The 12609-nt window shown below is 40.7% G+C and overlaps 1 protein-coding gene across 1 annotated transcript in view; it reads right to left on the bottom strand.

The window, feature by feature from the left end:
- NRXN3 (neurexin 3) overlaps positions 1–12609 on the bottom strand; it is a 1036119-nt gene that overhangs the window by 658345 nt on the left and 365165 nt on the right. Inside the window, exon 11 of the mRNA XM_074868521.1 lies at positions 6444–6470. Coding sequence (XP_074724622.1) covers positions 6444–6470 — 27 coding nt within the window. The remainder of the gene's footprint in view (positions 1–6443; positions 6471–12609) is intronic.

Genomic DNA, 12609 nt, shown 5'->3' with positions numbered 1-12609 from the left:
ACGGTTAGTCTCCTTTCCCGTTAGGTCCCACCGCAGCAATTTAGTTAAAAATAACACAGAATGCATTCTGCCAAGCTCTGCTTTCAACAGCGTCATCTCTTCAAACGGATGACCTTAGAAGACCTGCTGAAGTGTCTCCCGGAGCACTAGAACTGAAGAGTCAGACTAGAGACTTTCAAAGGATGTGACAGTATTAAGCTGGAAGATGAAGGCTAACTGCTGCTAAGAGCTGGGGCTAGCTGAAGTCTAGTAAACATAGGCTTGCATTTGTAGTCTAGATTTATGTCCCCTGAAATATTCTGGGATGCAGGGACCTTGTGATATTGCAAACTGCAGTTTAGGATTGCCCAAGTTAATTAATTATGCCGCAGCAAAACCTTAATCTTCATGTCACTGTCTGGATTAGGAAGATTAAAGTCACTGTGAAAAGCTTGTGCTCATTACAACCAGTGTTCTGCACCCAATAATGCAAATCACTAGAGCCTCTTTACCAGCCACTCCTTATCCAGTACCTGCTGAGCCTTAAGGCTCACTGATTTGGCCTTAAATTTACTGATAAGGTAGCACCCAACATAGCAAGCAGTGTTTGTGCTGATTGGCATTTGCTTTTCTTTTTAACTATTTAAAGTCTCATTAGAGGTGCTCTCTCTGGGTTGTTCTCTTCTCAGACAAAATTAATTACATATAAAATATTCACTTCCTCCTAGATCCTAAAGCATGATTTTCCAGTTTTGTACCAATGTTCTTTGAATAAAAGAACAAAGTGGATGTTCTGGCAATTAATTACAGAATCTACTCTACAGAAGACATATTGTCTAGACAGCACTGAAGCAGAGCAGCTTCTTGTATATGCTTCATCTTTTGCCTCTCGCCTAGATGGAGGATGTCCATGTGGAACCCATTCCCAAGGGTCTTGTCCTCTCCACTGCAACTTGTAACTGCATGGACTTTGTCACTACCTTTTTATAACAAGCTCAGGAGCACTATTTTACTTTGTAGGGGTACCAAGCAACCTCTGATTTGAGAGCCTAAGTCAAGAGGGTTTTTCCCACTGGGAACTTGGAGTGGACTTGAATCAAGCAAGTGTGAGACAAAATACTTCACTTTGTAGTAGCTGCCACAGGGAAAAGGAATTTATTGGGTTATGTGATAAAGCTCTTGTGTGATCTGCACACCCACAGGTTATGTGATCTGCATGCCCACAAAGGAGCTCAGAGAGACAGCAGCAGGAAGGGGAGCCCAAATAATGTCTTCCTGAGTTACATCCAGGCCCATCACAGGGGCCATCAGCCCCTCAGAGGCCCATCTGCACAAGCCCAGAGGAACACAGGGCACAGTGGCAGGTGGGAACAGAAATCAAGGATCCCTGAGGAATGAACACCTTGTCCAGACCTCTCCCAGGGCTGTCCCAGCAAAGCCATAAGCCCCAGTGTCCAAGCATGGTTACTGGTCAGTATGCTTACCTGTCTGGGCCCTGTGCCTGATCAGCGCTGTCTGTCCTGTCTTCATATTAAATTCCTTTGTAACTATTTTCTGGGTGAGGGGTCTCTATCCGGTGTGCATGAGGGTGTACAGGGGTGTGAGTGCAGCAACTAGAGTCAGACCATGGGTCAGAGGGCCTGTATGTTCATGCTGCCAGAGACTGGAATGAGCACAGATCTGCGAGTAAGTGTGTGATCACTAGCAAAGTGCCTGCCAGGAATACATCTTCAACCTCACCACAGGGAAGAGGGAGTGGGAGTAGCCTCACCTCTCTCAGGCTGTTGGATCCAGCATGGTATGTTTTACTCTAACAGAATTCTTAGTTTAATATCTGACAAAATACATGGGAGGACTGCTGTTTCAACACCTGACAGAAGGAAAAATCTTCCAAAGACAGGCTTGCTCCCTTCCCTTCTTCTGCATTGCAGTGCAGCAGCAGCATGAGGCCAGACCACCACCCTGAGTCTGCTCACAGGTGAGATCGTTCTCAGCTAGGCTGTACAGATGCTACAGACACCAGCTTTGCTTTCACCATTACAATATGACATACTAATGACTCGTCACTTTTTAGACTGCATAAGCATTAATTTCTTCATGATTATGTTTAAATGGAGTTAGGAGATACTAGAGTCACAAATATGATGTGTATGTTTAATCATACCTCTTCACTTTCCAAATAATGTTTTCATGTTAGAGTACTATTAAGCTTTTATTAAAATGACAGCAACATCACTAGGAATCAGATAAGTGCACTTGGTTTTACAACATTTTGATTAGATTAGAGTTAGCACAGCTTCCTATTTACTTATGAAGATATGGAAAAAAGAAAACTTTAAGCCTCTCCCAGAGAGTTACACATCATAGGTTTGTATTTTATGCTGTGGCAGTGGCACTTACTAAAATGAAACATTAACGTTGCATTGAATTAAGGCACTAAATACAGTAAGCATGGCAACTGAGAAGGGAGAACCAATCTCATATTCTAGCTGTCTTCTATCATCCAAATTTAATTAGATCTCAAACAATATGCTAACTGTAGAGCCTCATAGAGACACAGGATCAACCAGTAGTGATTAGACTGTGATTTTTCATCCTCTTCCATCTGTGCTTTTAGCAACAGGTAGGAGAAGAGGATCAGGATTTGCTGAGGCTTCACAAGTGACATGAAAATAGGTAACGGATTGTCTGGCATGCTTTAGTGAGAAGAAAAGGCCTCATTATGAAAAAATAAGTGATAAGACAGAAGTATTCACTGTCTCAAAGGCAGCTACTTTTGGAAGATCAAACTTCCCATAAAGGTAGTGTCAAACTATGTGACTGTTGACACACCACATAAAAAGTTTGGGAGAAGGAGAGAGAACTAGGCCAAGACAAACAATACAAGCAGTATCCTAGGAAAAACACAAAGTGAGGACACCTCCAAAAGCTAGTAAATCTGTAGCACACACAGCCCTGTTCTCCACGCTTAATATTGGGTAGAATGCTGAAAACTATCCCCATCTGGAATGGTATGAAGTGGGGTCACTGAAAAGGGAATACAGAAATTAAGGATTGGATTCCTTTGAAAAAATGAAGAAAAATCAGAGCGCCAGATTTTATGACACAAACTATAACTACGTATGTGAACTATAACTATGTAAGTGAACTATGTATTTCAAGAAACAGTTTACAGGAGAAAGATCAAAGAGCTACTCTTCTTTAGGAAACCCTATGTAAAAACCCAAAATATATCTATGCAAAAATATAAGGGTATTTAGACCATACTTATTTTCCCCATAAATCCAGCCAACAAAATTTTGTTATCTGTTATGTCTGCTTTATGTTGAGGAATCATTCAGTGCACCTTCATGCGGTGTATTTTGGGATCGTGCTTCTGGTTGTGCTGATTTTAACTCTGAGGAAAAGAGAGTTACTACCCAGTTACACCTTTGTAAGCAACAGCACTGTTAGGTCCTTCTAAATTCAAACTCTGTCAGTGCAGAAACAGGTAAGATCAGTTTAGGTATCTTCAAGAATGAAAGGAGAGGATGAGATGAGTATTGAAATAAATACAGAGAAAGTAAAATATGTTCCTATTCTAGGAAATGATGTCAGTCTTCCATTTCAGAACTATGAGATATGACAGTGATGAGAAACAGCAATAATGTACAAAAGAAATGGAAGACAGTATTTTGCATCAGATATATGACAACTCAAAAACATGCAAGCAAAAAGTCCTCAATTCTTAAATGAAAATTAAGAGAAAGTATATAGAAAATTAAATGCTTACCTGGGAAAATATACTAGATTCTCTCAAACAGCATGAGCTTCAGTGCTTGCTGCAGTAGGTTCTTTAACCTACACATTCCACAAGACCCCAAAAGTACAGCTCTGTTTACCTTTAAAGCCATGCACCAGGTCCCTTCTATTCAGTTAGCAATGGTGACTGCTTGACCTGAAACTCTTCAACTGATTGGGAATCCCATTTGTCAAGTTACTTTAAAACACTTCTGACCATTCCAACAGACTCTGGCAGACCCACCTGTATGTGGACAACTCCCTCTGCACAGTACAGTGATATTTGGTCTGCTCCTGCCTAACCATATTTTATTCATGCAAGAGCATACAGTTTTTCATCAATCAGTTCTCAGCAGATTCTCTTCTAGAAAGCAAGACAGATGACCAGAGTAATCGCAACAGGCAGCGACAAAATAAGGTGTTGGAGGGTTGTTCATTTTCAGTGAAGTATCATAAAAAAAAAAAAAATTAGGAAAATCCAAAGTGTTTAAAATAAGTAAATAAATACAAACCTTCAGAAGAAGGCTGTATTTAAAAATGCAACAGGCTCAACTATTAAAAATGCATGGAAGCAAAATGAATCAAGATGCTTTGCTGCCTATGGGGAAACTAACAAAAGCGCTGGATTCAGACTGTCTTCCCACTGCTCTGATTATAGGATTCTCTTTCCCCTCTTTTTCTTTTTTGAATGTTTCTCCCAATTACTGCTAGATTTTGATTTGCATGAAAACCAGACCATTACTCCTTGCTACTAAAGCTGATTTCCTACCTGAAGATAGTCTTCCATAGCTAAGCTTTTAACAGCCAGCTGTCATCAAAAGTTGAAGATGGTAACACCACCAAACTGTTGTCCTGTACCAGAGGAAATGATATGGATGCTCAGATGACACACATCAACAAGAACTATGGCACAAGTGTTTAGATAGAGTTACAGGTGCCTAAGCAACAAGAGCATATGAACTCTTACTCAAGAAAAAGATCCTATTTTTATGCAAATGTCCTCAGCACTGCTGGGCAAAAACTGTCAATCTCAGCTAACAGAGACTCAAGACACTTTTTCCTATTACCCACTCTATCTTGAAAGACAGTGTTAAAACTTCGAAGAGCAAAAGGAAATCAACAACAGGTTCAAGCTTTGAGTCATACAGGACTAATCTCACATAGCCCTGCAATAGGGCTGAAGAAGGCTGCAGTTCTCGATGTTGTGAACTCACAATCAAACAGCATATCAGGGCTCACAGCTGGAATAACCACACATCAACCAATGCTTTGGCTTGTCCCTGGCTACAAGCTCCCAGGGACCACTTCCCAAGGACAAGAAACTAATTGCTTCCACTTCCCTGCAAAGTAGGATCTCAATCAGCTGGCAGTGACCAGGAGGGAAAGCTGACCGGCTTATGTGTGTAATTTTTTTTCTATTTGCAGCCACAGAGAACCTCTTAAATTTTGCAAATATTGTACATGGGGAAATATCTCAAACAACTGCTGTCTGCTGTCTAAGACTACAAACCTACTCTTAGTCCAAAACTGTGGCAAAGCTGTTAAGAAACTGCTTTACAATAAGATTCTCTTGGTGCTGCTACATTTAGCTCTGCCACTTGAAAGCTCTATGTTTGCTTTTGGGGCTACAACACACTTCTTTCCACCTGCCTGCTAGCTTGGATATGGCTCACTGGTGAGCAAAAAGACCACCACCTCTAGAAAACACATAGGACCATACTTGCCTTTTAATTTCTTATAGCATTTCCAAAGTGGTGTTTATGCTTTCATACATCTTTCCATATTAAATCTAACATAGAGGATCTGCCAGTTCAGGAATCTGGTTTCAAGTAAGATAAGCCTCAAAGCACACCTGAGAGTTAAACAGCTCCATTCTTTGGGAAGTGCTTTTTACTTTTGAGTCCTACATCAACTTCAACCAGCTCTTTGAACTAGAACAGAAAAGATTTTGTTTCCTCAATCAGTCTAGAATTGGATATGATCTTTCACTACTATTTTTCAGAGATTTTATAAGCCTTCTTCCCTACTTTTATAGACTGAAAGGGATCTTCAGTAACCCAAAGATTCAACTGGAATTTACTGTAGAAACCCAGGAGTGGTAAATGCTATATTAAAGCTTATCACATAACTCCAATAATATACTCAAAAGCTAAGATTTAATTTTTCCTTCTTCTATACCCAAATAAAAATGACTTTGAATAAATATCAGGTTAAGTTGTCACCATTCTAAAATAAAGTGAGAGTTTGAGGTGGGTTTTTTTTTGTTGTTCTGTTTTTTGAATATGCATGCCTTTTTTTTTGTAGTGGAGAAGTGCATACAGTACCTGTTGTAATTCTTATGTGGTTCTTTAAAAGTTTTCATAAAGACAACAGGTTACCAGTGAAATATAATATCAGCTCATCACGTTCCTCAGGTGTTCTTCTGCAAAGCTATGAAATAACAGTTCATCTCCTCCTTGGAGAAACCTAACACAAAATTTTCACATACAATCACCATAAGGTCTTCCCTCCTCCCCCCAGCTTCATATCCCACCCAACCCTTCAATTTCAGAAGATTATTTTTTTTAAAGAAAAGAAAAAAGAAAAGAAAAGAAAAGAAAAACAGCTTATAAAACAGCAAAGAAAATAAAGTTATTTTAATATATATAGAAAGAGAACAAAATGAAACTTGAGGGAAAACTTACTGGCGTTACAGTTTATCCTGATACAGTCTAGATGGGGAAAAATAAATGAAAGATGAAATTGCATCCTTCAAGGTAACAGCTGCAGACATCCAAAAACAATCAGTCCACCCTTCCGGGGACAGACACACGCAAAGATATGTGGCCATTTTATACTTATATAGAGTCTGTACAAGTTCAGGAGTGGGTGTATATGTACAGTATATTCTACATAAGTATCTGTTACATAAATATATATATATACTCATACATATATATATACACATATGTATAGAGAGATATACCAATATACATATATATCCACATGTTGACACAGAAAGCTCTTGTCTTTTTATAGAAGCCTGTGCATCTAAGAGTATCTTCTACTCCAGACCATGAACTGATGTGAATTACAATGAAAAAATTGATAATTAAGGCACAAAAAATCTCCCTCAAAATGCAAGTCATACTCCAGTGTCATTTCGCTTTTTAAAGACCTTTACCAATTTCTCTAAGAAGCTTGAAGCTCAAAGTCAACCTTTACACTTGGTTTCTTTTGAATTAATTCGTATTGTTATTGCATAAATACACCATCTGTCCAACACAGAATACCTGTAAAATCAGCCTATGAGATTTGTTGGCGCAATATTTAACCCTTTCCAGCTCTCCCAAAGACAGACCCTCTTCTCATTCCCCCAATGCCAGCCCAGAACACTTTCTAATATGTGCACAGACACATTTGACACTGTCCATTCAGGTGAGGAAAGGGTTAATATACTGCCCAGTTGTGTCCTATCATAAAATGGCCACTTGCAAACAGCTAACCGCACGAACGCCCAGCCCAGATTTCAGCTAGTTCTGGAGGTTGGGAATACTTTTTTTAGTTGGAAGGGGGAAAGGGGATTTCTTTCAAAGGTCCCCAGCTCTGCCAGTTCCTCAGAGCCCAATCTCGTCTTGCTCTCTGAACACTAAGATGGAATGGGACGCTCCTAACGTTCAGGAAGAAGATGAAATGGGCAGTGAAGTGGCAGATCTGGGAACCTTTGCTGGCCCTGCTTCATTCAGAGGTTATAGGCAAGGGAGGGACAAAGAGGGGTACATGGAAAGAAAAATAGAGTTATGTTTGTGGAATCTAATAAATGGTAACTGAGAAGTCTGCACGAAGAAAACAAGTTGAGGTAAGAGAGCCTGAGCTAGAGGGCTTCTGAGCATTGTTTCTCTCATTTAACACATTAATGCTCAGCATATCTCAGGATACGACCCATAAGAGGATCCTTCATTTATAAATGCCTACTTACAGCCTTGTGAACATCCATTACTGTCGTGTCTGACATGGGCAAGAACTATCATACCACTGCTATTACGTATCTTGGGCCATGCTGACCTTCTCTCAGGAAATCAAGGTTAGGAATAATAGCACCATTCTACTGGACATGCTGACTGGACAACTAAAGCTTTGACCAACAGGGATGGTTGTATTTATTAGAGAGGTATGGCCCAGAAAGAGAGATTATACAGAATGGCAGAGAAATATAATGCAGTTTGCTGCTTAACCGGACCACTTTTATGTTTACTCAAACAGATGTAGGAAAATTATTTCAGCAGCTGAAACTAAATGCCGTTCTTAAAAAATGAAAGAGGGGAAAGAATAAGAGCCTATAAATAAAGAGCCGTAATGAGCAAGGACACACCAATCAGGAGCAGCATAGCCAGAGAGAGTCTGTTTTCAAGCAGAACTTCTCTTGAGAAAATCTGGGTTTGGTTTTGTGCGATTAGGTTTGTCATGTGTCGTCAACCGCAACAGAAAAGTGGGAGCAAACAGCCCTGGAGCAATTGGTACGATCACCATACAGTGGTGGCTATATCCCTTCTAGGAGTTGGGTGGAGTAAGGGAAGCTCTGAAGTACATGCTGGGGAACTTCCCTCTGTGTTCTGATGGATAGTGAGAGCAAGAGCGAGAGAGACTCCCAAGTCTCACTGCAAGCAAGTGAGATCAAGGGAGTTGTAATAGCTGGAACAACAGGGAATTTCTTACGGTCTAAACAGTAAGTGTGCTGGAAAGGGAAACATGGCTGGTCCTCAGCAACATTCAACAAAGTTAGAAACTAAAACCATTGTTATGTTATTGATGTTTGCAGAGAAGTTTTGCATTTTAAAATTTTTTTCAGAGATACCAAACTAACTACATGTCCCAGGGCTTACCCTCAGGCTGTCACTGACTGCTCCAGGTGAAGGGATTGATGTTTCAAACTGAAAACCAGTGTAGCCCTTATCCTGGCTGCTAGATTTCTATTTCAAAGGACAATGAGAGACTGGGCCACTGAAGGCGTTGCTCTGACAACTACCATGGTGCTATTAGATCTCCAGACTCTTTGAGCACAAAGGCTCTGCAATACTATGCAATGGGGTCCCAGACAGAAACATCCAAGTGCACTCCAGAAGAACCAGCTCCCAAACCAGACTTAGTCCAGCTGGGTCAGTGGGGATCCCACATGGCAGCTAAGCGAGTGCATCTGCCTGCACTGCTACACCAGCACCACCATAGTCTCCACACTACCTTCAAGGAACAAGCACAGGGTTTTTTGTTCATCTCCTTAATTCTGAGCCTTGCCCAAACCAAACAAAAAAAAATTTCCAATCTTTAATACATGAAGCTATTTTCTCCCTCTTACATCAGTTTTTAGAAAGGAAGAAAATACCTGTGTTCCTCTAAACTAGTACAACACTACAAATCCAGAGCAGAGGATTACTGCCACTTTTCCTGACACTAAGGTGCAGGTTTAGCCTGGCCTTTGTGCTCAAAACAGCAGCAGCTGGGGAATTCAGGAATTTTAAAAAAAACTGCTTGGGATTCCCTCCTGCACAGTCCCAGGGCAATAAGACCTCTGGTAATTGTCATCTGGGGCTCTCAGACCCTTCTTCTACTGATGAGATTTGCTTTATGGATGCATTCCTGACTCACAAGAGGTTTTCCCTTGCATCAGGTTTTGAAGATAAATATGCCTAGTTCAGCAACTGGATGAGGAATGTGAAGGACAGCAGTAAAGTGAAAACACAGTCTCTAACTGCATGGGGAGCAGGATGAGCTGGGAAGACCTTCTACAGTTACTTTCTTTCATTATTATTCCTAATGTAAACCAGAAGCTGCTTCCTTAGTTCTCAGATGGAAGGTTTTCCAGAGCACATCACCTGGAAAATGGGCTAAAGACCCTCTCCTTGCAAAACATTAAATAGCTCCACTGCAATTAGCTAACACTAGGGATTCATTGTTTGAATGGAGATATATTTAGTACCAGAAAGAAGGCTCTGAGAATTAGGCCTGTGTTTCTTAACACTTGTATCTTTGTGCCTGAAAATAGTGATATTTGACATTGCTAAGGCCCCAGGCTGTTTCTACCTTGAATCAGGAAAAAAAGTCACCTTTGCTGTGTGAGGACAAAGTGTTTGTTCCTTTTGATGAGCATCCACATGTGGTTATGGAAGATCAGTTTAAGCCAAGACTAGGATAAGAAAGGTAATTGGGACCTGACTGTTTCTAAGCTCATTCTAGATTGCTTCCTATGGGGAAACCAGATGAGGTCCTGTGCACACTCTTACCCCATGTTATATAGTGTGGCTCCTTGCCTGTCTCCTACCTGCACGCAGTTATACTGCATACCCACCTGTAACTGGCAGCTGACAAATATTTTTGCATGTCTATGACAAAAAGAAAAAAAAAACACAAAAAACAAGGGCCTTTACATGTACTGATTATAGAAAATAAATTTATTAATGAGAAACAGTGTGAATGGGCATAGACTTGCAGGTCTGAGTGTATGATTTGCACAAAAGGAAATTTGGCATACAAGTTCACATACATTTAAAAAAGAAAAATAGAAAATGTGCCTGCTCTGTTTGTATGTAGGAATGACAAAAAAACCTTCGCATTTTGGAGAGGCAAAGATGTCTGACACCCTTGAGGAGATATCTTAGGATAAGATAGGTGAGCAGGTTGATTACACTTTCCTTACAAAAGAACTGACTCAGATTAACAGCAGGCAGGAAGTATTTATTCTAGTCACCAGTGACTTGAAGATAAGCCAGGCCAGGAAGAAAAAAACCTGAAATATTCTTTAATAAAAGTCATAGACACTATAACCCTCCCACTCATCAATGGGAGGAAATATGTGAAGGTGGATCTCCCTGTCGGACCAGCCATTTCTTTCCCTTTCTGCACGTATTCTCAGCATCAGAAATGATTCCGAAGCATGTTCCAAGCTGTGATTTGCTTGGTTTCTCTCTCTCTCTCCTTCCACTCTAGACCCCTTTCTTCAGAGTCCTTCTCAACAGAAGTGAGATCTGTATCACATTTGGACTTCTCATCTTCACACAACAAACACTCAAACTACTGTGAGACGTGCTGTTAACATGCAGATTGCAGTGCCTCGGGCACCCACATGGGAAAGGTCTGAAACAACTTCCTCACCCCTCTTTCTTAGAGAATTATTCATTGCTGCTCTTCCTTTCCCTCCCACCTGCTACAGCAAGCACCCAGCCTCCCATACCCACCCACACCCGCTGTAGGATCTATCTGTCCCCTGTTCAGTTTGGATGCTGAGTGCTGAGGAGGTGCGTGGGATATGCCAGCCCCTGCAGGCTGCTCTGTACGCTCTGTTCACAGGGCTGTTTGCTGTGCGGGCCGCAGGCTTCAGGCCTTTGAAGGGTTGAATACCATCTTTTGATTTACCATGGCTGATGGGGTATGGGAAAGCTTTACAACTGAAATACACAGAAGAGTTTAAAAAAAAAAATAAAAAAAATAAAAAACAACACAGGAAAGACCTTAATAACCACACAAATGATAATAAGTAATCAAGTGGAATAGATCAAAGAAGAGAAGAAAGAAACAGTTCTTAGTAATAGTATTAAATGACTTATAAGAAAAGCACAATTAAATAACTCACCACTCAAAACAGTCTTTGTTTACACACATCTGTCATGGGTTAGACTGTCAGGGGGATGCTGACATGTAGCTAGTCAGCAATGAGCATGCCCAGGTCTTCAGAGGTGGTGGTGACGACTCTTTCTCACTGGTAAGGGGATTTTGGCAGGATCAGATAATACAGATTTGGTTCTCATTTGTGACATTTTGGCTATGAACAGTCTCCTTAAAGAGTTAGATGTGACTTACAGTAAACAACTGAAAATGAACGGCTCTGGTAAGGTGATTCCTCCTCAAATTCTGTTTCTTCAACAGCAAGGTAACTTTGCCATTTTGATAAGTCCTGTTTCAAGGAATATATCTGACATCTTTATAAATCTGGAGAGGAGAGGTGAAGCTCAATTCATGTTCCAGTAGTCTAAACTACACTTCTGTTGAGTCAGGCATAGAAGGAGAGTGCTGACAGGTTTCCACTGATGCAGCCTGTGGACGCTTTGGGGGGAAGATTCAGCCTCACAAGAGTTTCCAGCTGAAAAGCTGGCAAATCTGGCATACACATTGCTTCAGACCCTGCAACTACACAACATTAGCCTTCAGTTAACACAGGGTTTGGTTTACAGATTTTATCCCTGTATTAAACCATCAGTGACACATCTCTTTCCAAAAGTGTGCAGACCATATGTCAATGCTTTAGCCACGTCTTTTAGAAGCCAGATAGTAAGAGCTGAACAGTCCACCTCTAGGCCAGGTGATGGCATAACAAACCCAATAATAAAAGTGACCAATGCCAATCAGGCACACAACGTTTACAAGCCCTGAGGGAAAATATTGTCTGCCAGCTTGATAGAAGGAAAACTGGAAAGCAAACAGTAAGTTGTAAAAAATTACAAGTATATTCAGGGCAATCTAAATACACCCTCCTCATATTCACATAGGGTGTAAGTCTAGGTGTCCCTGAACACCCAAAAGGAGCAATTTCCCCTATTCTCATTGCTTTTAAAGGAAGTTGAAGATATAACAGAATCAAACAAGTGGTACTTTTCTCAGAAGAAGTGATAATTTTTTATGAAGTCTGGCAGTTTTCATGCTGTAATACTTTTCAAGTGAGAGTATCAATAGAAGCAGCACTTACTAAAATACTACCACATCCCTGGAAGGTTGCAAAGAATTCTCTCTTCAACAAGGAGAGAAACTAAGACATGCAAGGTAAAAGAACTGGCCCTAGGTTACAAGGGGGTAGTGGAGAGCTAAGCAGATACTCAGCTGCCC

This window comes from Strix uralensis, chromosome 4 (assembly GCF_047716275.1).
Source record: "Strix uralensis isolate ZFMK-TIS-50842 chromosome 4, bStrUra1, whole genome shotgun sequence".
NCBI classification, from domain to species: Eukaryota; Metazoa; Chordata; class Aves; order Strigiformes; family Strigidae; genus Strix; species Strix uralensis.
This window is presented reverse-complemented; position numbering and strand designations above follow the sequence as displayed.